Below are 26,779 nucleotides of genomic sequence, written 5' to 3'. Positions count from 1 at the left end.
TTCTCAGGGTGTGTGGTTGTCTTTGAAAAGAAACGTCCATTGGACGTTTGTCTTGGCAATGTGAGTATGGATGAGGCCCCCTAAAGAAGGGAAAAGGAGAATTCAGGTTTGTTACAATTAACTTTCAGGTTTGTTACGATCAACTTTCTTAGCTGAAGGAAAAATCCCTTTATATATTGATTCAAATTCTTACAAAAATTATGAAAAAGCTTTAATTTACAAAACAAGTTATATTTTGTAGCTTAGCTAGCTAGCTAGATTCCTTTCTCCCTTCTCCCCAACCAGTGCCCAGAAAATTAAACTTAACAAAAAAGTGTTTCAACAAAAAAGAAAGAGTTTTCAGGGTCTAATCTATCAATAGTTTTAGCTCAATATTTCCTGCGAAACGACAAAGTTTATATTGAAAATATGAAATAAACATACCTTTCCTCAAAAGCGTCATCATCCGTTACCGTTACTTCTGCCGCCATCTTTGTGCCTGCGCACCGTTCGCCGGGCGACAGGACAAGAGGGAAATACAAACTAGCGACCTCGACCCTACCACAACCCCACCGGTTTTTATATTTTTCTACGGTGGGGAGGCTGGGGTATCAAGTTCCTATTCTCGTCTCCAGAACTCTAAAATACTTTTGATGATCAAGTCCCGTACCGTCCTACAATTTTAAAATTCAGGCTTGAGAGGTTTTTCAACCTAATTAACTAGTTTTCAACAAAGAGTCACAACTCAGGTGACTTACGACCCAATTGTCATTGCAGGCTTTGGTGTTGATGTGTTTAGGTTTACTATCTTAACAAAGTTGTAAGACGCAGAAAAATGTCGTTTCCCGCGTTTCACGACTCTGCGGAATTGTGAATTTTTTATTTCCAGTCTTCAAATGACAAAAAAGCAAAATGTTCAACCCTCCAGAATTTAAATAATGTTTGAATAAAACGTTAGCCCGATCTCGTCCCCAGAGTTTTTTTCGCTTTCTGATATGCCGATTCGCGCCAGCCAAATACAGAAAGCAGAAAAAGAAACCCCAGGAACGAGATTGCTTCTTGTTACCAATATTAGTGCGCTGTCCTAAAATGTCTAGGAATTAAATCACAGGATTTTACGGTTATAGTAAATAAAGTTATTCGTAGAAAACAAGCGCACACTGTGTCTTTGTGTCTGTTTGGTCTGGTTTGTCAAATTTACTAAGGCGAATTCCCACTCACATATTTATTTCCTCAGCGCACGGATCCGATCGGAGACTTTGAACACGGTGACTCGAATATTTCATGGTCTTTTTCTTCCGGTTCAAGTGAAATTTTAATTAATGGAAATTGAAATTAATAAATATCCGTTTACCTTTCCACTCCGATCCGTGTTTCCAGAGGCAAAAATATGTAAGCAAATACAGCGTTAACGCGAATCCCTACGGACTATTTTTACTCGAATCTGATTGGTTGCGATTTTCGTCATGACGAAAAGTTGAATTGGTTTCTACTTTTCGTCACAAAAATCGTAGCGAATATATCGTCCAGTGGAGATTCGGCTTTAGGGCCGCTAAGTCGAGAGCAGATCAGGGGGCGGTTATTGGTTGATAAAAACATCGTAAACAACATAATTTGCAAAATCAGCAATTTTAAGGAAATCCAACGTGTCCATAGTAGGATTTTTTTGTGCACCTGAGTAACGTTTTAAACTAACAATCTAATACTTTGAACAGGTCAACAGTCGTGGCTTTTCTCGGAAAAAATGGCTGCTGAAAGTCAGTCGTGGCAAGCAAACCTTGTGCAAGAAGAGGGCGAAAGTACTATAACAAACACAAACAAGATGGAAATAACAGATGATGCCAATGAGGTAATAGATTATAACTTATTATCATTATATTCAATGATTGTATCTAGTAACCAGCTAGATAATTTGTGCTGAGAGACTTTAACAAGGCAATTTGTTTAAACCGAAACATTTTTATTTATTTATTTATTAGCTAGCTAGCTAACTAGCTGCACAAATCAGTTTTGCAAAAATTGTGCTTTGCAGCGATCTGTGGTATACTTAGCTAGTTAGTCAAATAGAGTTAAAACCCCTCAATACACCTTTATGATAATTCAATTGTACATGCATTCGTACGGCTCTTCATCGTTTTACAATTTCAGAAAAAAGGAGGTAAAAAAGGTGTTTTTATGAGAGTTTGTTAGAGACGAAGGCATATTTTCTCAAGTTTTTAGAGTAAATAATAAACCAAACAATTCACAAACAATCTTCGACACGCAACAAAATCCACCATTTACCTTTTCAGTGGTCCTCCAAATTACGGTTGTTACGTGCAAATGTTATTTCGATAGGGGACTGCGCAGCGCTACTCAGTGCTATATTTTCCTGCTCGCATTTATATGGCAATACAAGCAAAAACCATGGGAACACTATTGACTGACAAAAATCGAACTTAAAACGGAGGCTAAAAATACAGCTAGCGTACATTTAAAACGAACAACAAAATATGGCTGCGAAATATAGTATTTTTGTAATTTTTCGGGAAAATTTTTATCCTACTGACCGACCGACTCACTTTTGTAATTAGAAATGACGCTAACCAAACATATTTTCGACGGTGGCCTAAAAACAAAACGTGGCAAGAAAAGTTATCACGAAAAAACATTTTTTCTCCTTGCTAAACTCTTATAAAAGTGTGATTTTACCTCCTCCGATTGCAAAATAAGGTGTGATGTAGTGTTAGTTTCCCAATTTATCGTAAAAGGTGTATTCATTGATGAGTTTCAAATGTTTAGTCATATAAGTTCACCAACATTTCAATAAAACTTACCTAAAACGTGCACACTTATACTACAGTGCTGTTTGACAATTGTTATAATCTTCATACTTCAATATGTGAAAAGAAATTGTAATGAGTAGCCTACTACAGTACCGCTCGAATGTAACTTACATGTACGCGAAAGTTATCACCTTCGCATGAGCTTTCGGTAGTGTCAGAACTTTCGTTGTTATTGTTAACCTATTCTTAAACACATGAGCTATTTTTGCATGTTGAAAACAATAGAGTTCATCTCTTGTTTGCGAAATTTAATTAGCTCCTGTGAACTGTGTGTGTCCCATTGTTGTATTTAATTGCTATAGTTGTCAATAGATCAACAAAAGAAAATAAAATTTAACAAAGATTTAAGTTTCGTTAGATCGCATTTTAAAAGTTTAAGAACAAAAATCGTCGATAAAAAAGCTTCATTAGATTGCATTTTGAAAGTTTAAGAGCAAAAAACGGTGATAGAAAAGCTTCGTTAGATCGCATTTTAAAAATTTAAGAACGAAAAACGGCATTTGAAATGCTTTTTAGATCGCATTTTAAAAGTTTAAAAACAAAAACAGCGATGAAATGCTTTTTAGATTGCATTTTAAAAGTTTAAGAACATAAAACAGTGATAGAATAGCTTCGTTAGAACGCATTTTTAAAGTTTAGGAACAATAAACAGCGATAGAAAAGCTTTGTTAGATCGTGTTTTAAAAGTTTAAGAACGAAAAACAGCGATAGAAATGCTTTTACCGTGTTATGTTTCTTTATGTATACATTAAATTGTTACATTAGGTTGTAAAACTCGCGTACATGTAAAGTTACATTCAAGCGGTACTGTACCAGCCTAATTACGGAATTATCTAAACAAATAGTAGCGATACCCTGGCAATTTTGCTCACAACATAACTCAGCCCTCGAAATTAGGCTAAAAACACGTCGGCAATAAATTGCTGACAATCTGACGCCTGAAAAATAGAGGTTTTAAAATCAACCTATAAAATCTATTTTTAAAAGGCAAGCGTCTTTAATACATGAACAAGTCTAGCCGACGATGCACCATACTTTGTCATGCAATCAGCTATCTGTTCAGCACCAGGTACCCATTGTACATTAATTTCTCCGAGTTGAATCATGCAATATCAACACGTAATCTCACATCTTGGATGATCTTTGTGCTTTCAAGATGCGCTCGTAGCGATTGGTTATCAGTTTTACATGCAACAGATGGAGTAACATCAAGATGAAATATCTCCTTTACCATTGATACAAAAAAATATTCAGCATCCCCTGACTCACTTAACGCCATCGTCTCAGAAGGTAGTGGACTCTTTGTAACACAATCAAGCTTCTTTGAGCACCATGTGACAGGTGAAACATATCCATTACCACACAAGAAAGCTATGTAAGCACCTTGTGAAGCACCACTAGGTAGACTTGCATGAGTCACATCAACATATACCATTACTGCAAGATTCTCTGGATGACCAAGATTAGGAAATGTCAATTGTAGTTTTGTAGCATTCAATTTCTTAACAACCTGGTTTGGAGAAAATCCTTCCTGATTTTGAAGCACATTCTTCGCCGAAACTGCCCATGTCAAAGCAGTATCCATATTGCATTTAACATCTTCTTTGGTTTTCATCATCATTTCATAGAGCACTTTATTATTTCTCTCTACAATGCCGTTACTGAAAGGTGATTCACCTGGTGTTGTGTTAATCTCAACACCTAACTTCTCACTCATCTCCTTCGTAACTGCATTACAAAATTCCCCTCCACAATCGTTATGAAACTTTCTAGGTGCTCCAAAATAAGCTATCCATAATTGAAAAATCTTGCATACCACAACTTCTTTCTTCTTTGTATTAATCAAACATGCAGCTGTGTATCGAGTACCCGAATCAACAAGATGAAGGAACCACAACTTTCCTTTTTCCAGCTCTTTCAAATCCATACAGACAAAATCGTTAAATTTATCAGACACTGGCAGTCCAACAACAGCAAGTTTTTTATAAAGCTCACAGAACTTACAAGAAGAACAACAATCATCAATCAAACGAAAAAATTCTTTGTCACTGCATCCACTTTTCTTCAACAAGCCAACCAATTTTTCTTTTGACACATGACATAATTGACGATGAAGTTTTATTGCTTTCTTCTTTTTTCTTCTTTAGGTAAGGTCAACAGGTTTTATGTATGAAAAACAACTTTACAGTTTGCATGAGCTAACTCTGTCAATGACAAAAAGTAATGTCCTGATGAGCTATACACTGAAGATCAAGCTTTTCACCATCAATTATTGCACAATCGTTTTCAAAATCAATTTTCATACACAAGGACTTCATTGCAGGTTTACTTATAAGCAATGGAATCTCATTACTCACAACATCAACTTTCAAAATTTTCCGCTTTTTACCACCAAAATTTACTGGAATCTTCACACATTTGAAGCTACGACTTTCCACACCATCACCAAAACGAAACAGCGACTCACTTGAAACAGTACTTTGATGAACCTTTTGTCGATCTTTTTTTACTCAACATGTTAACAAACTCATCAATCCACACCGATCCAGCCACACTCTTTGTGCACGCACTCTCAAGGATACCTTTTCGCAGCATTTCTAACACCATACTTCCACTACCTTTCCCAGTCACCAGTTTAATATGAACAGTCATATTATTTTCTTCCACCACTTTCTCACGATGACGACAATTTCCAACGAAATGTTTTGTCGACTCACAATGATGACATTGTAAAACATTGCCTTCAGAATCAACTGGGTTACCAGATGTATTTGCTGTGCTCCTTTTCTTTGACTTCCAGGAACTGCTTACACCGTAAAAATTTCTCCTGCCTCAGGCCTCGTCAGGAATGGTGTGCGATCGCACGCGCACACGCCCACACACGCCATGTTTGAATGTTCCCGTGCGATCTTCGCATGCCAAAAAATAACACTAAATACCTCAGGCGTGCGCTAATCGCACACCAAAATAATAATATTCAGTTCAATGAAGGTGTCTGGGAATAATATACGTAGGGAAGCATGATTTAATTTGTCTATTTTTTTTTTAAATTTCTATTTTTTTCTAAGTTTTCTTTTCTTCCTCAATTGACATGAATGATTAATGCAAATAATTAAATTGGAATTTGTGTGGCCTTTGAAATAAAATTGTTTAATAACAAGCAAAAAAAAACAGGTACATTGCAAAATATACAAGCAAAACACGCATTGTAATATTCAGAGCAGGTGTTACATTGGTTTTCAATTCAATACTTTTTCCACCTCGACGTATGTTCAATGTTCGATATTCAGTATTCGAAATTGTGAAGTGAAGTTGCTAACAACATTTGCTTTCGAAAAACTCAAGCAGCATTTCATTTTTTTTTTTAATCTAGTTGCTCTTTTTAAATTAAAAAATAAATTTTAAAGTTCAACTTTTCTGTCTACTTCTTTAAATGCTTTCGCTACTTTCGCTATATGAAATCACTTCCAGCATGTTCTTTCGCAAGCACCGAGTCAGCATGATATCTAATTATAGTTATGGTGATCAATTGCCACATGCTGAAAGACTTTTTCTTGTGTTGTTTTGAAAATTATACAGAATGTGCTGATGTTGTTTTGGAAGTTATTTATAACGGAGGAGGGTGTTACGACGAAAATTTATTTAACGTATAATTTTTTAAAAAAATAATAAACAATGAACACATTTTAGTTTCTTCGCAACAAATTACCTGCTTTAAAACATGGCAAAATTAGAGTTGTTGTATGCGAGTTCTATGATTACTTGAGAACAAAAATGGAACAATAATGAGCACACGCCATCGCACGCCATTAAAAATTATGCCGTGCGAACATTGCACGCCTCAAAATGATTGAAAAGTATCATGGCGTGCGAAGCTCGCACGCCAGCATTTTTCTTCCTGACGAGGCCTGTGCCTCGTTTTCCATTACCATACTTGTTGTCCTTGCCATAAGTATAGTAAGCTTCTTCATGCTTCACAGGAACCACCTCAGAGCTGTCTTTAAACGAGTCACCAAATACTTTCTGTAGTTTGTCTTTCATATCCATGTACTCTAACTTGGCAGTAGCTCTCGTCAGTTTCTCTAAATCAGTAGATAAATTTGCAGCTTGTATTAAGAAAAACGCTTGCACACCCGACGGTAATTCTAACTTGTACCGCTTCACTTCTCTGTATCATTTTTTCATATAGCACAATGAAGGTTGAAAAATTCTCTCCACTACTCCTCCTATACTCTACAAACTCTTTGAATGCATGATATGTATGATTTGTCTCGTCAGTTTGAAAGACTTCATCAAGTTTCTGTAGAATCACTTGGACACCATCATCTCCTTTCAAGTCATTAACCGATATGGCACGAACTGCTTCCCTAACTTTGCCTTTCATTGACAGATATACAGCAGGTCCTTGACGTTTAGGTTCTTCCTTTGTGAAGCATTGCCAAACTTCAACATCATTCTTCCATGATGCATAATCGTCGTCTTCTTCAGGCTGGAAGACCGGAGGTGATTTTATGCCACTTATTGTACATGTGTGAAGCAAAAGAGTCAATTCTCAGTATTCCAATTACACTTGGGCAGTGGATAACATTGTCAGTTCTGCTACCATTGTTAAAGAGATATATAGGATATTACCTGTTGGTGTTTATATCATTGCTTCCCCTTTTTGGTATAGAATATACCTCCACGATGTTCTATTGTCTAGAGTATTATAAGAACAAAGAGAATCACAATTTTAAACATTAACAATATTGAGACTTGCTGATAGACATGTGTTGATATTGACATTTCAAGATACAACATTAGTGCTATGCCACAATCGAATGTTTTTTGTTTTTATTTTGGAAATGGATGCATCCTTTTTCCAGCACAATTTTTGTAATTTTATTTTATGATATTCCTCTAATTGTAGTTTTTGGAGACCTATTTAGACATCTTGGCCCAAATATGTCAGACAGGTTTCTAAAAAATGTATTGCTGATAATATGGAGAAATTATCTGAGAGAAATATTCTGTTTACAAAATTTGAAAATCTTATTCCATTTTCAAGTTCCTCTTTCAACTGAGAGGGTATATAAAATGATTTTGTCTCTTATGAAACAGCTATGAAGTATGTGTGGCATTGTATTTGATTGGGATACAATCACCCTCTCCAATGTGATTTATGATATGCTTTGCAAAATGCCAAAAAATAAAAAGATTTTACTAGCAGCTTGCATGAAAGTGTGCTTATAATCCTTTTTCTCATATCAAAACCTCTAAAAAAATAAATATTTAGTAGAATATTTTTGGTCGTAATAATTTATGTATTTTTAAATGTTTAGGGTGTCAGCAAAGATTTTCAAGCCTTCATAAAACATATATTCTCAAGCAACAGGTAAGAAAACTAAAGATACATATTCATTGTGAGTTTCTAATTAAGGAAGTGTACAATGACAAGACTTGTATGCAAACTTAGTGAACTGAAAATGTTGCATGTATATTACAAGAAAACATTAATGTAGTTTTCCATCTATTACTCATGACATGAAATAATAATAATAAAATAATTATTTTATATATAAAAAGAAAATACTGATAACTGTTTTTTGCTGTTACTAATGTCAAAATATACTTTAACAAATCTTGCAATTGATTAATGTTTGTATAAAAAACTAGAAGCCCAGGGATTTTAAGATTTTTTGCATTAGCAATATGCGTGCTTCATATATGCTTCAAACAGCCTGAAATATCCTGAAATTTGAAATAAAACTTGATAACCAAAGAAACATGGTGAGAACTTTCTTGTAATTTCATTGTAATCCCTTATTGTTAAAGCATAATTTAATATTTTTTCAAATTACCTGATTAAATAATTTTTTTTGCATTTACAGAATGTGTAGTATTCTAAAAAAGGATAAACTTCAGCTTTGGATGTCTTTAAAATCCATCTAGAAAACTTATGAAGATGCACTGAAGATTCAAAAAATAATGTCTTAGGAACTTAACGATCATTGTAATTTAATATTCCATTAGTACAATAATTAAAGTGATTCAGTATTTGGACATTTTAAATACCCTGTGGAAAGATTTTTCGCAAATGTTGATGCTGGCTGTTTTGATAATGGTTGATCTAATAATAAAGAATGTTTTCAAAAATGAGGAAGAAGAATACAATTTTAGTACGAGCTAAATTAACATCAGGCCTTCATTCAGTTTGGGTATTAATAAAAAACAGTTTTAATGTAAATTTACTGCTTATATGTAGATGTTGTGTGTTAGACAGAATCTTTTGAGTATGTGAAAACAATTTCCATGAATACCAACCAATAATTTTCCCAATTACCAAAAGTTAACCATAAGAATATCAAGAATCGAACCTTGAGGCATTAATTAAAACTGAGTTTGTTCTTTGCGGACATAGCTATCACAAATTGAAAAAAAAAATGCTTTTGCGAATTGGTGATCTTAGAAAATTTCACCTCGATTTTGTTAAGTTTCACCTTTTGCAAAATTAGCCAAAACAAAGCCAAATTTTGTAAAATTCACTAAAGGTTCTTGCTGATAAAGTTTCTGCACTTAAAGTATATCAGCTATGGCAACATATAACTTTCAGCAAACTATATTGCTGTAATTTAGTAATAAGCAACTTAGTGTCGCGTTTTAAATAAATGTTGTGTTTAAAAACATTTGGAAACCCTTCTGTAATATCTATCCATTTTAGGCAAGAGAAAAACTCCAGTGATTTTCATGTGGACAAGTAAGTTAGATTTTTGTTGTCTTTTTCTGATGCAATTAATTGATTCTCCTGCATAAAACAACTGTATTTAGCATATTTCCACATGTAGTGTGGCACTGTTTAAATTTTAAACAGAACATTAATTAGAAATTTTACTTTTAGAGGTGTGCATCTTTCTGAAGTTTTGTCAAGACTTTCTGCTGTTGTGCCAAAACACGATGGAAGGTAAAGGCTATAACTTTTCGTAATAAATTTTTAGACCATTTTGTTCAATGAAAAAGTAATGATATAATTTTATAAACAATTATAGAATTTGTCCTCCAGACACGTACAACCATATATGTATGCTATCACAGAGTGTCCAGGGGTATATGCAATTGCTAAAACCTGAACAATTAACTGAGACGTGTGAAAAAATAAAAAATGACACAGAAAAGTGGCTGTCAACGTTATTTGGGTAAGTAAAGCAGTATGTTGAAATTTAAGGCCCAACTTGGGATATTTTGTTGATGTTTCACTGTAGGCTCATGTAATTTGAATGTATTCATCATCATCATCATCATCATTGTCGGCTTAACGTCGGTTTTCCATGCTAGCATGGGTTGGACGGGGTATATTAATGACCCTATCGCATCTAGACTGTGTTAGATCTAAACTCAACTTCCTCTGTATCAAGTCTGTCCTTATTAGCTCCTGCCAAGTCTTTCTCGGTCTCCCTCTGGGCTTTGCCCCAGGAACTATCAAGTCTCTACACTATCCTCCTCCATTCTTTCCAAATGCCCCAGCCAATTCAGTCTTCTTATCTGGATAACATCTTTAATTCTACGTATACTTAGCCTGCTCCTTAGCTCATCTGAACTCTTTCTGTCTCTCAGACTGGCATTACACATCCACCTAACCATTCTCATATCATTCCTTTCTAAACGGTCAAGATCTTCTAAATTTTAAAGATGTGTGAATGTCTAGAATTATGCTTTTGTATTCTTTCTGGGAAAAAGTTTTATCTCCTGTTTGATTGTTCTGTTATTCTTATGTTTAGCTTGGACAGCATGTCATCAACTTTTCACAATGATAAACTAGATGGATTATTAAAAGGTATTTGCAAATTCCTGCCAGCTAAATTATCCATTAAATTTAAAATTTAAAAACTTGTACAAATGATTTATTTCCTGACTTTTTTAATCAGATTTCTATTTTGTTATATATTATGTATCGTTCTGTGAGTCCTAAAATGTTTTCAAAAAATAAACCCTGCATTGTTCTAAAGTTTACAGTCTGCAAGGACAAAACATTTTTTTGTTTCTAATTCGGTTTATTTTTATTTCATACTAAAGCTCTAAGATCTTTATTACTTATTACTTTAAAAACCCCTTCCAGTCTTCTAAAATATATAATCTGAAGAACAAAGAAATTTGGAGTTTTTTTTTCTCTCTTTGAACTAATAAATTTTCAGTTTTTGACTAAATTATTTTCTCCCTTTTTGACATTATGTTTTTTACTTTCTTAGTGTGCAGACTAGCCCTACATTCGAAATATAATAAATATGCTACAGATGGTTTCACAGCGTTATACACCAGACCTCCTGTAGTTTATCTTAGTGCAGCCGCACCTCCAGAATTTGGAAAACAGCTAAGAAGTGAGGTATACAGTTTTCTTCTAATTTCATTACTTATTGTTACACGAAATAAAAATAAGTGTATAAGTTATATTACTACATCTATTATGGCTAAAAATGAATTACCTATGCATCAAGTAGAGTATATACAATACCACTACTGTTCTGTTCACTATTATAGCTTGGTCTTCCACAGTCTAGTATATGCATAGGTGAGAAAAATTTTTTTTTACCTTTTTGTTAAAGACTAAAGCATCAATAATATGTTTATTATTCTTTGTTTTATTTTATATTTAGTTCCTTGCAATACAATGTTTGGTTCTCCTTACACTATGGTGAGTTTACTCATATTTAAATAAGTATTAAAGGTAGTGTGACCGGAAGTATTTCCAACAAATACTGATTGCAGTTTATTATAGCAAAAATATTATTCTACATAAATATATTCAGCTATTTATAAAGCCTTTAATTCTTTTAAAGGTGGTTTTTTGATGAGGAAATGGTAGTCAATATAGGAATGATATATATTTGAGATCACAACTATTCACAGGCGCAAACTTTCTTAATGCAAAATATTCTCGATATGACAATAAAACATGTCGTATAAGAAATGTTAATGTTTGCATAGTGACATACGTTTTTGCACTGTAGGACATTGCAGCATTTGAACGACTTCTAACAGATGATGTTTCTTGTGGGAAAACTCCACTTATATTGATTGGTTATGCTGGTACACCTTTGTCAGGACACACAGACAACCTCGGTCGGTTGCGCGAAATATGTACTCAGTCAGGTGTATGGTTTCATATTGAAGGGTAAGTGGTTGTAGAATTGTTCAGCTTGTGGTTCTCCGTACAGGGGAATAAATATTGCCCAAAGTTTTACTGCAGCTCATCATTTATACTTGGCTTGATTTACTTTTTATGATCATTTTTTTTTATTGTTGCATGTGAATGTTAACGAAATATAGAATAAGATAAATGCTCTTTTACTGTAGAGACACATTAGCAAATCTTACAATGGCACAAGTTCAGCCATCTATACAAGTAAGTCTTTTTACCATATGATTGCTTTTTATTACTGTATGCTATAGGGTGTTCTGTTATACACCGAAAAATTTTGGTTTTTTTTCAAAAGATGTGAATTTAAAGGTTTAGGTTTAAATTTAAAAACATGTAAATTTGGGAATAATAATCTTTCTTTGAATAGATCTCTAAACGTTCCTAATTTTTTGAACTTACAAGACTGTGGTGACTGTTCTTATGTTAATTTTAACAAAACAAAAAAAGACACAAAATATTTGTTTGGTTTATGAAATATTTTCTTTGATAGAAATCCAATTTTTGAGTGGTTTTTAATTTTGACTAGCAACGAGAGTTACTGTTGGCGGACTGTAGAATGTGAGTATTTAATGTATCGTTTTCTATTTTAGGTGGCTACTTCAGCTGATAGTTTAACATTAAATCTTTCAAGATGGTTTGGTATACCAACATTACCTTATTGTGTATCTTTTCCATCTATAAATGTATTATAAGGTAACAGGATGATACATCGTCTAGGTCAATTACTAAAATGTGTTGAATTAAGCTGTATTTTTTTTATTCATTGTATACAACAAGCAACTTAAGATTCTTAACAAACCTTTAGACATTTTATAGAACGAATAGTCCAGTAATGGTTAGTATTCATATTTATTTTTGTTTGGTCTCTTATTTGCTTGCACTGTTCGTTTTTTTCGTTTTTTCTTTCGTTCGTTTGTTCGTTCGTTTTTTTTTTACAAGCAAGTAACAAAAAAATCCAAAGTTTTCTTCTGTAACAAAGTGGTTTCATGTAAATATTGGTTTTCTATAGGCACACTCAGGACTATGTACCAATATTTCAGAGAAGCTGATTGTCCTCCCACTATGGGTGATCATTCAATTTATGGGTATGTTTACATTTTATATTTTTATCCGTCTGTTGCATAGTGTCAAGTTGGATTGCTTAGTTTTAGTAGTGAAACTGTCATGAAGTCTTTCATAAAGTCTGAAATTATTGCTATTTTATTATACTTACCTAAACTTATTCATCACAAGGTACGCATGACTTGAAGAAGATAATTGAACATGCTTCTGGATTGGTAAGAATATATTTCTTTTAACATATTTGCATCAAACATTCTAATTTTTAAGTTAGACGGGGGTGTTTTGATGTGCAATTTGTTATGCCACTTATCTTCAATACATGCGCCTGTTAATTCTGCAACCTATCATAATTTATACACGTTAAACTGCTACTTCCAACCTCATCTCTTTGTTGGAGGTCCTTTTACTAAAGTGGTAGTATGTACTATTCGTGAGAGTCATTTAAAAGCAAATTTGTGTGTGCTCAAAACTGATTTCGGCGAAGAAAAATGGTGATATCTAAAAACGAAATGGTTGTTTTTCTTTTCAGTCTCAACAAATGTGTAATAGATTGGATATTATAAATGGTATTAAACGCATCGAGCAACCGACAGGAGTTTCACCTGTTGTCATCTTTAAATACAAAGCATCACCATCACTTCCATTGTCAATATCTTCAAAAGACAGTGAAGGTGATGTTCTCTTCTGGTTATTTGTTTGTTTGCTTGTTTGTTTGTTTGTTTTTTGTTCGTGTTTTTATTTGGTTGTTCGTGTTTGCTCGTTTGTTTGTTTGTTCGTGTTTTTATTTGTTTGTTTGTGTTTTTATTTGTTTGTTCGTGTTTTTATTTGTTTGTTCTTTTTTTTATTTGTTTGTTCGTGTTTTTATTTGTTTGTTCGTGTTTTTATTTGTTTGTTTGTGTTTTTTATTTGTTTGTTCGTGTTTTTATTTGTTTTTTCGTGTTTGTTTGTTTGTTTGTGTTTTTATTTGTTTGCTTGTTTGTTTTGGTTTGTTTTGTTTGCTCTTTTTTTTTTTTTTTTTTTTTTTTCTTGTTTGTTCTGGTTTGCTTGTTTGATTGTTTTGTTTGCTTGTTTGCTGGTTTGTTTGTTTGTTTGTTGGTTTGTTTGTTCTTGTTTATTTTGTTTGATCGTTTGTTTATTTGGCCATTTGTTTGATTATTTGTTTGTTTATTTGCTTGTTTGTTTGTTTTCAAATTTAATTTTAAAACATCTTTAAACGTTGTTGTTACCTTTTTAATTTTTTTTCCAGACATACCTACAAAAAAAGCCGCTCCACGTGGAAAGCTAGACATTTCTCCAAAATTAGTGGAAGTATTCAATAAATTGGTATGTTCTTTGTTACTGCATAAACTTCACACGCACTAGTGCTTATTTACTGGAAAACATGAACAGTCTGGAATATCAAAAATTAAATTATGTACAGTGAGACACCAGGCTAACCAGATCTGCTGATTACTGTAAAATTAGAATCTTAATTTTATCTGACTTTGTGAAGTAATCTTTGGCTAGCATTTTTACGGTCAAAGCTTTCATAGTTTACACTTCATTTTCAGACAGAGGTGAAATGCGACATGTCATCAGATAAATCGTTAACACAAGTTTTTTATTTGCATTGAGGAATTTCGCACCTTATCAATGTTTTCATATTATATCAATTTCACTCAAAAAAAAAGAAATAAAAATTTTTGTAAATGGAATCAGTTGTTATGTTAATTTATTTCGTTTAGATAGTAGAAGACTTGGAAAACACAGTACCAAATGTGAGTCTTGAAACTGTTAATATACCACGAGAAGGAACCTGTCTTAAATTTCATCCGCTGCAGACATCAAGAAGTAAGTTAGATGCGAACAGCATTGACAGACCAAGTGCTTTTAACAATGTCAAGTGTACACTTTGAAAAGGATTTTCACTAAGTAAGCTGTAAATGGCGAATTCTAATTGGCTGCGTGCTAAAATGTATGAATTTGTGTCTTCTGATTGCGTGCCAAAGTGTATGAATTATTGCCTTTTGATTGGTTAAGTGCTAAAATATATTGCTGTCTTCTGATTGGCTCACAAAAGTGTTTAAATTACTGCCTGCCTTCTGATTGGCTGCATGCAAAAATGTGTGAATTATTGTCTTCTGATGGGCTGAATACAAAAATGTTGACTTGGATTTGTTGTTGAAAGTGGTGTGAGTAAAAAAAAAATGCTGTAATCAGCAAAAAAACTACACTGGCGACAAAAGTTTACATTTTAAAACGTTGATAATTAGCATAAAGTTGTAAAATTAAAAAAACATTTCGACAAATTATTTATATGCAAAATAGCATAAAGTTGGGTCGTGTCCCGTGACTGTACTCATTGCTGGAATAAATTCCAGCCTCATGAAAGCCTTCGTTTTCTTTTTTTACTATTGTATAGAACAAATTTTAAACCTTCACTGCTCACAACCAATCAGATTCCAGTAATTAAAGTTGTCTCATCTTAAAACCTTAAAAGTTCTGCTTCCAACAATTGATTTCAATACAAAACATGTTGCGCAAATAGAAAGCGACACGCTTTCAAAGCAATAAAAAACAAGCTCTCATATAAATGTAACCTTTTGAACTTAATAGCTTGATACTATGTTCTCTTTTGATTTCTACTTCTGGAAAATGGCTACATATAAACACGATGCTATTCCATTGCGGTTTGAAATTTCCATTGAGTAAATATCTCCTTTCCTTCCTATTTAAAAAAAGCATTTTTAGTTTTTTTTTTCTCAGCTTTAATATTATGTGGATTTTTTCTAATCAAGACATTTTGATCATTTTAGGTCATAGTACGAGTAAAAATGATGTTGACGAATTCGTTGAACAACTACAAACTAAAATCGTAAATATTTTTTTATTTTTTAATATGTTCTATTTCGCGATTTTCGCACTTTCACATTTCTCTGCAGTGTAAAGATGTATGAATTAATCCAAAACATGTTCTTGCTTCAAGGTACATATGGACTATACGTTGATCAATCGAGTTTCTTTTCAAGAGTGTTTCCAGAGGGTACCTGACGTTGTACTTATCGATGTGTCAGAGGAACCTGCCATAGGAGCTTTCCAGTAAGTTTGAAACATGTTGTTCTGCTCAAATATTATTGCAGTTAACTCCCGGTAACTCGAACCGCCAAGGGGTTGAGGAAAATAGTTCGAATTAATGAATGTTCGAGTTTAACTCGAAGCTTTTGTTAAGTCGAATTTAGTCAAGAATTAGATAATAGTTCGAGTTGGAACGATTTTTTCACAAGCTGGAGCAACAATTACTGGGGAAAGGTGCAGTCTTAGCAATGGAGAGGGCAAACAACTCGTTTTGTACATTGAATTTGTCAAGACGGACAACATTTGTACATGTATATTAAGTTAAGAGTTAAAAAAAATTAAGAAAATTTTAAATCTTACATTTATTTAGTCTTAATGTCCTTTTCTCGAGTAAAAAGTTCGACTTATTTGATGAGGTTAGCCTCGGGGGACTAAAAATGGGTCGAGTTAACAAATGTTCGATTTACCCAGAGTTTTTTATAAGAAAGTATTAAAGAAAGTTCAAAGGACCCCAAAAATGGTTTGAGATAATGAAATTCGAGTTATCCTGTGTTCGAGTTACCGGCAGTTAACTGTACCATGTTTTCAAACCTACCTAATAAGATATTTTTCTTTACTTGTTATCTTTTACCCTAGGTGCATACCAAAATATTGGAAAACCAAAAGCATGGCCAACCTCTCTGATGTAAAAAAACATGAGGCGAACGAACTGAATACAAACATACACCATGGTTTATCGCACCACTATAAATGTTTAGAGCAACGCACGTTACCAAATGGACAAGTCTATATTCAAGTCGGAATTGTACGTTTGTATTACACACTTGTTGTCGTTTCCTACTCTTTAATAATAGCCGTATTCTGTCTGTTTGTCTTCCTGTTACTGAAACACGCAATGCTATATATAAAACACGGGCGACCCGTGGATGTTTTCACGGGTTGACGACTAGTATTCAAATAATACGCTAAGCTTTACAATGTGTCTATCATGTTCTGATTGCATTAGCTCTCTTGTGTATGATTTTGCCCCCTTTAAAAAAAAGGAAGAAAAGATGGTTGGAGTAAATGTAAATCGAAAATACTGAGCATTATTCTTTAGCGTAGTGTTTATTTCACAAGAAAAGTCGCCAAATTTGATCAGTACGAAAAGCTGATCTGTCGGTACTTAAATTGTGTGCGTTAGTTTAGGGTATAGCTTCAAGATATGTATGGTGTTGTTGAGATACAGGTTATCTTTTAGGTGGACGAAACTTTTAACCTGCAGCAGTTTGCTGACATAGTTTTGAAGTGTACTATCGACATGGAAGACAACGTCAAAGTAAGTCAACCCTCCTACGTCACTCTCCCCCTCCTACGTCACTCTTCCCCATGGTGCTTTTTCTGAGGCCTAAAACTTAAAACGAAACGTTTACGACAGAGTGTTTAACAAAAGGTTTGTTACGTTAACTATTTTAGTTTGTTGAAAGTCTAAAAGACAGTGTTCAAAAAAGCATAGAAGAGGCGCAAACTAAACTCGAGAGAGAACGTGAAGAGAAATTTTTTCAAGATGTAAGTGAATTTTAATTGATTTAAAGGTTTCTGATAACTATGCGTCGATTATTTTCAAGAACAGAAACGTTATTGCTTTTTTCTTCGTTTTATTTACTTAGGGCGTATTACGAAGTGTACCTTTGGTTAGTTCCCTTTATAATTGGTGGTCGCCTCCTCCCAAAGAAAATCATGGCGTTACAGGGCGTTCATTTGATTTATCATCAGGTATTTGAATAATTTTTGAAGTTAAAGCAGTTTATTTGTTGTTTTGCTTGTTTGTTTGTTTTAAATTGTTTCACACCGATTTCATATTTTTTTCTAGGCAAACTTGAAACGACTGAACAAACATACAAGTATAAAATGCAGATCCACGATGATCAAACAGATACACTATCTCAAGTTTCTCAAACGTCTCAAAACACGCAAAAAGATGAAAATACTGTGATGGAGGGTGTCGAAGAAGAGCACAATGAAGAACTGTCAGAGCATAACTCTGCTGGAGAAGAAAGCGGGTCGGATGTTAAAGAATCGGACGTATGATAGGATATCGGCCTGAACGTGTAGGGGCAATCTATATTCAAAAGTTCGTTCATCGTCAAGCGCCGCGTGGAGGCGTTTAGCTGTGATAACGCGTTGTTTTGCCTGGATGAAATTCTCTCTTGGTAAAAAGTATATGGTTTTCGCTTTTGTTGTGAAGTTTGTCGTCAACAGGGATAACTATAAGAAAAAAAATGATACGCGAGGCAATCAAGTCGAAAAAACATATCAAGGCAAATACAGCTACTTTCCATACTTCCATTAACAGCAAAATACCCGCGTATCCACCAAATCCCGCATTTCTGTTTAAAGTTTCAAAATGGCGATGAACGACTTTCATACATAGATGGCCTTCATTTCAAAGGCACCTTTTAGGCGTCGGCCGTCCTGCCGTGTTGACTTCGCATCGTCGTGTTTTTCCGACTGGTTTTTGTTCACGCTTGTTTATTTGCGCTCCTAATTAAGGAAATCTGTCACTCCCAACGTGTTCTTTTTATTTGTTGATTATGCATTTATTTTTTTTACTGTATCGATATCTCTTTTTTTCCTACTTACTACTGTGGGTTTTTTTCACAATTTTAGATCGTGAACTAGTAACTCTCTGCGTTTTCTGCTTATTACAAAGTGTTTAATCCGTATAAGCAATTCCGGCGTACAATTGAGACCCCGTATTCGGTCCATATTTACTCGAAGAAGCAGTTCTGGTGTACATTCGAAGTCCAGCGTATATTTGAGGTTCGATGTGAGTTCGTGTGTGTGAAATGTTTGTTATATCAAAGTCGTCATTGGCATGTGGTAGTATTTATAATGAATATATAATTTCTTGAATTGTGAATATCTAAAGAGCAGAAAATGTTTTTTTGTCTTCGATATTCGGGTTGTTGTTTCCAAATGCGAGCATACCTCCCTTATTTGACATGTCTAAAGTTACGCAGACAGACTAAAACCATGGGCATGTAACGTAATTAAGTAAACAGTGTTTCATTTTATAGTTTAATTGTAGCATAAAATTCTAATGCGTGTGCGTGTGGTATGAGAGCCACGAATCTTAAAACTTTGCGAATGTATCATTAACGACGCAGCATAAAGATGGCGTAACGAGTTTATCGCCGAATATTAAAAAATAAGCTTAAAGCGAAAACTCAAGAGGAGAGTATAACAAGTTTTAAATATATTTACAAGAGGGACGTATTTACAAAAGTTTCAATCATCGAGCTAAAATTTCATTTCCATCTCTTGATGTGAATAATTTATGTATTCTTTTTGATAATTCGGGCCCAACCCTCCGCTGAGTTTGCAATACACCTATCCCACGTCGTATCTGTTGCAGTAAAAAAAATATATTAAACCTACCAGGAAAAATAAAATCAAGAAAGATTTCCTTTCTCGATATTAACCACATCTGTTTTTGTTGTTGAAAAGTTTTGAAGAGCAGTGCATTGAAATTCTCACCTCGATGTCTTGAAGCAGTTTCGGACCTTCATTATCTGATGCATTTTTGTACGCCTAAATAAACATTGATGTAATAAAATGGACCAAATTAGAGTGAGAATATTCACTTAAAATAACTTTTGGATAATATTTTAAAACTATAAAAGAATTGTGGTACAGATGGCAAAACTGATGATGGCTATGGATATTACAACCGAATAAGAAAAATTATAATCCAGACATTTCAAACATTTGAGCAACAAAAAATACGAAATATATCTCGACAAAATTGTTGTAATTTGGCGCATCCAGTAATCAAAAGTAAAAAGCAAGTATGAAAACTAAACCTTGAGAAAAAATAGTGAGGCAAAAGACGTCACTTTTTAATTATGGACTAAATCGTCAACGGTCAATACTCTTTGAAATTAGTTGTCTTCACTCAACATATTTTGACCAAGATTGTAGAACATATTTGACAAGGTTCGCAGTAAAACTTTTAAACAATTTTAAGGTTATTTGCCCTGCATTTCCGGAGTTTCAAAAACAAGGACTTTCCAGGATTTTTTAACTCGAGACTCAATGTAAAAAAGACAACCATAAAGCCACAATTTCAAATCTTCTAACGCACGTACCTTCATTAAAGAGAGAGGGGTTGGGTACACTTGTGTGATCGCTACTGAGGTATCATGTCGAACACCGTAAAATTGTTGCAATTGTTGGTTCCAAACCTCTAGAATACCATGACCATCGCTCGCGATCTAGAAAAAAATATTAGCAATAGTTATACTACAAAATGCAGTGGATTCGGAATGAATCAAAGAATTAGTTAAAGGGTGTTCCGGATGAAGTTTACAAAATTACGAACTTTGTTCGTATTGAATCAAATCAACAGTCCTTAAACGATCAAGGCAAAATATAACATAAAAATTTCAAGCCACATTCGAATTAGATTTATACGCCCATCTTTCGTTACATTCCAAAGACCTTCATTCTTATTAAACCTACAGAAGGATGGGTATTCAAGATAAAGATACCAATCCCTGCTGGTAAGTTAAAAATCTTCGGAAAGACAAGTTTTTAAAATGAATATTTGTTTAACAAACGTTTATTTTGAAAACTCGCTTTACTTTATACAAAACTAGTACCAGAAGAATTTAACAGAAACAAGTTTCAATGCCTTCAGATCTCGAAGTCTATTCTGATGGATAGCTACACTAAAATTAACTGAGATCGTTATTCCTACCTTAACTGAAGATTTGCCAGATGCGGTTGAAAAATGAAAGCGGAGAGATGTTTCGTCAGATTTTCTAAGAAAATTTAATAAACGAAAATTAAATAAACAATTAAAATAAACAAAATAAATTAATAATTTGATTTGTTAAGAAAAATATTGTGGCTTAGCACTATTTCTATAATAACCGATCACCCCCGGCTGTACCGTAAAATATTGCTTGAGATGTATTTTTACCAGTAAAACTCGACTTTTACATTGTTTTTTTAAAATAAAGGAGTTTTACGCTGATTTCACAAAATATATTTGGTTTTTGATTACATTTTAAGCTACCATTTTTCTTGACGGCGGGCAAACCGCTCCATATTGGCTCGTCGTCAAGAGCGCTACGCCAATCAGAATGCCTAAAAACCCGTATTACCCGCTTGGAAAATCCAGACGGCTAAAAATTAAGAGTACTGTTGAGAAATGCTGAACAGCTTCAAGATTTCTGTCTGATACTCCGACCACCATTTTGCCACCGTAAATATGGTCACCAATTCTAATTTTTCCACAGGTGACACCTTTGCCTCGCCTACACCAAATGCTCGGAAGACTATGTCGGGTTCATAGCTCATTAGGTAGAGGTCGTTGATTCAAGTTTTAATCGATTCATTATTAAAGAAGTTTATGTATAGGTTTACTATACTAAACATTGCCCCATAGGCGCCTATTGTTTTTAAAATCAGCACGTACACTATACTAACGTTTTTTATTAGGCTAGGGTTTTATAACGTAAATGACATTTACGGTACACACCCTCTTTTACATGAGAGAGTGACCTAAATGTGTTTTACTCATGAAGTTCCAGATTTAATGTGAGTTGACTCTTTCTTTCGAATTATATAATTTCATGTTTTTTTTCTCATAAACAAGCTGACGCTAAGATTTAGCCAGGCTTAAAGGCTTTCTAGTGTTTGATGCTAACATGTTTAAAATTAAAATATAGCAACTTGGAGAGTGATATAAAAACTCTGTCCTTAGCTTTCGTTAGCAACTGATGCAGAAATAAAAAACAACGTAACAAGCAAAAAAACTTACTTAAAGGGAGCTTCAGCGATGGACTTTGTAAAAGAAGCGATGAACAGACTAAACTGCTCCATGTCTTCGCTAAACCGTACAAAAACACTCTGAGTACATTGCAAAGCCACAAAAGCATCTTCAACATCTTCTTTTGTTAACAATGGCACGTCATTCGTTTTCTTTCTCTTCTTCGCATTTGGTTCCACTCCCAACGCTTGATCGCGAAAACGCTGATTTTCTTTCGTTTTCACAAACCTAAAATATTCGGCGAAGAAATAACAGAAAGAAAAAAATATTGAATTTCTGTTTCAGCGATTCTGAAACAACACCAGGGTTCAGATAATAAGGTCAACTTCTTCTTCCTAGGTTGACAAATTTACCCAAATTTTAACCAATAAGCATGAAAGCATAACGCTTCATTGTTAAACCTTAAAAAGGTTACAGAAAATGGACAATTCTTTTAAGGTGAAACGCACGACGATCTCAAGTTGCTAAAAGATCCTATGAAATACGTTTTCCTAAATAGATAGGCCAATATTCATAACTTTTTGTCCCTCAATTTTCTGATCTTTGCAGCTGTGAACATTGTGAAGACAAAACTCAGCGAGTTCGCACAATATATTTGTAGTCGTAAACCCGTGAAAAAATCAATGGGAATTCGGCCGTCGCTGATTGCAGCTACCATATTTAGCCCATAGACGCACAACGAGAATTATAACAGACTAGTCGTTTGCCCGTTGAAAAATCTGCTGGAATCATTAAAAATGTATCGCTTTTGTTATTTTGGCCTAAATTATTATGTGCATTCTTAACAAGAAAATAGCCTGTGTGGGAGGACAGAGAGTGAGTATTATTAATATAGAGACCAGAAGTTGAATCCATGGATTCACCCGTCAGTATATTGAGTTACATGCAGCAAGCTGTGTGCAGCCATTTTGAGCAAAAAGAAAGAATACGGGTATTATTAATATGAAGACTAACATCACAACTAATGCTAAGCAAAGCACCAACCTGTGATACGCGTTCATGCCTGTCACAACTAATGTTATTTTTTTCTTCTTGTATTCACGTTTCAATGTCAACAATAGATCGTTCAGAGTTTCTTCGCCATTTAGTTCCTAAATTTTATCAATCAGATAGTCACAAATAACTAAAGTGAATCTAAAAATGCACTACTTGCGCGAGACAATCACTTTATTTGAACGCTATTTAAGAACGGGTCTAAGAAATCTGATGAAGTTCAAAAAATCTTTAGCCGTATAAGAGTAAAGCTTTTCGACACTTTGGGAACAAAAGACCCTATAACCCATTAGCACCTACATGCTGCAGATTTTGAGCTTAAAAAAAACATAGTCAGAGAAAAGTTGTCTGTCGGATATTCACCATTCCAATTGAGGCATTAACTTACTTTCAATTCAGCATTAATCCTTGCAGCGACTTCAGCAGCAGTCATTTTGTAGATGACATGTTCTTCTTCCACATAACGAGATGATTTTGAAATCTGTAAAGAATAGTAAAAACTTAGAGACATTATCCATACATGACTGAGTTTAATCCAGAACTAGTTTTAAAATGAGAAAGAAGGCCACAGACGCGGATCATTACTTTAAAAGAGCTTCGAAACGATTCAATAAGCTCAATTTTCGCACATACCGAAGAATGGCGTGTAATAAACGGATCACTCAAAAGGTCAATGAGCAAGAAATTATACACACTTTTAGAACCACACAGACGTCTAGACAACTTGTTTATGAATAATTACTTTTTATTAAAAATTTGCTCCTTTTTTATTTTTATTTTTCAAAAAAAAGAAAATTTTTCCTTCAGTATTCTTTTGGCGGTACAATATGCCACGATCTGTAAAATATAATAAATAACAAGAAATCGAAAGTTTGTTTTGACGAACGAACAAAGACAACACGAGGAGCTGTATTTGTTAAAAAATACTAATACTAGATTTTTTTTAATATTAGTTTTAAAGAAATTCTCAGGCTCAAAAAAATGAAACTCAAAAAGAAAACATAATTTAGAAGCTAAAGTAACTTTGCAGAAAATGATAGCGACATCAAATTTTTTCTTAAGGTAAATTTCCACACAACAGCAGAACTTATATTCGATTTGTTCCAATTTGTATCTAAGTTTAGATCCACCTTTAAGGCAAATTTCCAGTTTTTTTGCCTCGGAAAGAATCGGAAAAATTTTCTGCGCATGCGAGAAGACATTTTCTAAATATGCGACTCGGAAATTTTCGAATCTTTTCTTTTCCGAGTAATAGATTAATTTTTTTTTAAACTTTCCCAATGCTTTCAAAAGAAAACATCTGAGAAAAATAACCAATCAAGTTCACACAATCAGGCTATAAATACTTTTATTTGAAAAAATATATTGCATTTGAATTTTAAACATCAGTAATTACAAGTTAAATCTAGGTAGTAAGTTATTGACTTAAAAAAAGTCCAAACAACACTAACCTCTGACTGACCTTTCAAGCTGTAATCAACACTTTCTCTCATCCATCCAATACAAGATGTGACAGGCAACTCTTTCATCTCATAGCGCACGTTAAGGTCTTGTAATGCTTTCAAAATATTAGCACCACCTTTCTCTTGAATGAGACATGGATCAATGACAGCTAAGATTCTCTGTGGAGTAATGAAACATTAAAACATTTTTGTTGATTAAAATGAAGGATTATAATTTGAATCTCATGAATCTCACATTTAATGCTCAAAACATTTTTTTGTACATACTTGCTGGGGTGTTTATATTTAGAACAAACTTTTTGTGTCATGACTGTTAATTATAAAAATATGAAATTTGAGTTGAGGTTCGAGTTGTTTTTAGGCCTGATAGACATAAATACTAGTAATTTCACAAAGTGCTAATTTTTAAAAAATTACTTGGGAGAGCTTATAAAAGAAGACATTTTTTTTTTAGTTTAGAAAATTAAGAAGAAATTTCTATGGAAATTTCTTGAATTAAATGAAATAGATCATTTTTAAAGAATTTCTCTATCTTTTAGGAGATTTATTTTTAAAGAAAAATTACTTTGTGATGCAGAGATATGTTGAGTGTGTGCCAAAAGTGTTCCTATGTCCTGGAAAAGTCAACTAATTGATTTTAATTTCTCCATGAAATTAATTTAGCAAGTCATTAACTGAAAAGACTTCTAAAAATAGAATGCAGCTCCCTCCCTTTCCTCCCCCCTCTCCCCTCTCTAACCTCTTCTTTATTTAGCACAGTTATTCAATTTGTATTGAATGTGTGCTTCTTTATAGATAGATAATAAGAATAAAAAAATTTCACCTCCATACATTCATCTTTTCTTTCATTTCGATTGTTTAAAGTATGAACCTGAAACAAAGACAATGGGTATAAAAATAGTTCCTGCAAAATATTGGAGTAAAGATAATAACATCCAAATAAAATCTGAAAATTAATAAATGTTTGGAATCACATTTCACACAGCAGCCAATACAGTTAACAACAACAAATTTTTCAAGTACCATATGACGGCCAAGCTTTTGGCCGTTGTTTGGTACTCCAAAAGCTCAAAATATTTGTGTAATATACAATGTTTTGCAAACAACTCTCAATGTTTGCAGTCCTACTGAGGTTGGATTTCTGATGTTGATACACACTTATCATACAAAATCAACTGATCTACTTGATGATGGTTTTTAATTATTGTATGAGAATTATTTCGATGTAGCGGAATGGAAATACACAGCTCAAGGCAGTCAATGATGAAGATTTGGACTGTGGCTGTTATACAGTGATTCTTTATGAGAAACCTGTCTAGGACAGTCACTTTTTTTTCTTCCCTGAGCCACTTTAAACAGATTTGCCTGTATTGTTCTCAACCTTTATTTTTGTTAGTTTGGAAGAAGTGTTCTAAAGTTAGTTAAAAGACAGAAACAAACCTTTTTAATTGCTTTTTGCATTTCTTTCTCCATGGCTTTTTCCATACGTAACCTTTCCCTCTCTTTTCTTTTCTCCAATTTCTCTTTTTCTTTCTGTTGTTTTGCCAGCTGGAGATATACAAAATACAGTATTGCATATAAAGAAATCTTACCTAACCATTGAACTTGTAAGGAAAATAAAAAAAATATGCTGACCTTTTTTTCTTCGTCTGTCATTTTCTTCTTTTGCATTGGGTTATCATTGTTATTCTGTTCGCTATGGTTTGATTCAACATTTGGTACCAAGATTGGAACAAGCTGAACATTGTCGTTGTTTCGAAGTTTAGTCAAGCTGTCACATGTGGAATTATTTTGGTCTAAGTTAGCCTTCCCCTTCTTGTCTTCTAACTTCTGCGATATAACATCCTTTAAGTTAATGTTCTTTTGTTTTAGAGTCTTCTGTTCCGTCAAATTTGTAAAAGAATTTTCTTTATGGTTTTTCCGCCCGTTTATAAATTTTGCACACTCTTCCAATGTGATATTATCGTCAATATCACTTTCGTCGCTTGAACTTTCCTCTTTATCAAATGGAATAGATTTCAAGGAAGGCACAACATCTTTAACAGAATTTAAACGATTCTGAATTCTTTTGCGTAGACTTGACGTAGCTAAATCATCCATAGTATCACACTTATAGCTTGTTGCTGATGAGAATGATGAGGGTTGTGCATTACTATCTTAAAAAAACAATATATAGAAAGATTGGATATGTTTTACTGATTTCTAAAAGAGATTAGATTAAAAAATAAATAAAAAAGAATTTTGAACCTTTTTTATGTAGGTCCAGATAAAAGGATAAAACTTGCCAAGGCATGTGAAAATATGCAATTAATTTAGAGCATCAGAAAATTTAATTTAAAAATGCAAAACTGTCAAACAATCCATTTCACCCTAATTAAACTTCTGTTTTCTTCAATTTCATGTTGACTTCAAT

At 33.6% G+C, this 26,779-nt stretch overlaps 2 protein-coding genes across 2 annotated transcripts; one reads left to right on the top strand and one right to left on the bottom strand.

Annotated features, from left to right (window-relative positions):
• Positions 1–1,347: 1,347 nt before the first annotated feature.
• Positions 1,348–19,029, top strand: LOC130649078 (pyridoxal-dependent decarboxylase domain-containing protein 1-like). Its single transcript, XM_057455280.1, has 25 exons — positions 1,348–1,828; positions 8,126–8,178; positions 9,505–9,540; positions 9,682–9,744; positions 9,830–9,976; positions 10,559–10,614; positions 11,027–11,160; positions 11,316–11,346; positions 11,432–11,469; positions 11,786–11,949; positions 12,132–12,180; positions 12,567–12,638; positions 12,782–12,811; positions 12,986–13,061; positions 13,210–13,253; positions 13,568–13,709; positions 14,285–14,361; positions 14,763–14,868; positions 15,834–15,892; positions 16,004–16,116; positions 16,729–16,897; positions 17,333–17,410; positions 17,548–17,640; positions 17,742–17,847; positions 17,945–19,029. The coding sequence occupies exons 1-25, from the start codon at positions 1,724–1,726 to the stop codon at positions 18,160–18,162; spliced, it is 2,259 nt and encodes a 752-aa protein (XP_057311263.1). The 5' UTR covers positions 1,348–1,723; the 3' UTR covers positions 18,163–19,029.
• On the bottom strand, positions 18,911–26,779 carry LOC130649082 (crossover junction endonuclease EME1-like). Its single transcript, XM_057455283.1, has 11 exons — positions 26,002–26,779; positions 25,807–25,914; positions 25,190–25,237; positions 24,355–24,525; positions 23,292–23,384; positions 22,895–23,001; positions 21,902–22,138; positions 20,834–20,897; positions 20,223–20,348; positions 19,612–19,665; positions 18,911–19,480 (listed from the first exon to the last, which is right to left on the bottom strand). Exons 1-11 carry the CDS (start codon positions 26,464–26,466, stop codon positions 19,367–19,369), a joined length of 1,587 nt encoding a protein of 528 aa, XP_057311266.1. The 5' UTR covers positions 26,467–26,779; the 3' UTR covers positions 18,911–19,366.

This window comes from Hydractinia symbiolongicarpus, chromosome 7 (assembly GCF_029227915.1).
Source record: "Hydractinia symbiolongicarpus strain clone_291-10 chromosome 7, HSymV2.1, whole genome shotgun sequence".
NCBI lineage: Eukaryota > Metazoa > Cnidaria > Hydrozoa > Anthoathecata > Hydractiniidae > Hydractinia > Hydractinia symbiolongicarpus.
This window is presented reverse-complemented; position numbering and strand designations above follow the sequence as displayed.

Excerpts from the sequence above, each read along its gene's own strand:
- LOC130649078 (XM_057455280.1), top strand. The coding sequence starts at position 1,724 with ATGGCTGCTGAAAGTCAGTCGTGGCAAGCAAACCTTGTGCAAGAAGAG. Across the intron at positions 9,745-9,829 it reads GTGCCAAAACACGATGGAAG|AATTTGTCCTCCAGACACGT; the intron begins GTAAAGGCTATA and ends AAACAATTATAG. Across the intron at positions 14,869-15,833 it reads TCCGCTGCAGACATCAAGAA|GTCATAGTACGAGTAAAAAT; the intron begins GTAAGTTAGATG and ends TGATCATTTTAG.
- LOC130649082 (XM_057455283.1), bottom strand. The coding sequence starts at position 26,466 with ATGGATGATTTAGCTACGTCAAGTCTACGCAAAAGAATTCAGAATCGT. Across the intron at positions 22,139-22,894 it reads GGCATGAACGCGTATCACAG|GTTTGTGAAAACGAAAGAAA; the intron begins GTTGGTGCTTTG and ends CGAATATTTTAG. Across the intron at positions 20,898-21,901 it reads ATCGCTGAAGCTCCCTTTAA|AAAATCTGACGAAACATCTC; the intron begins GTAAGTTTTTTT and ends AAATTTTCTTAG.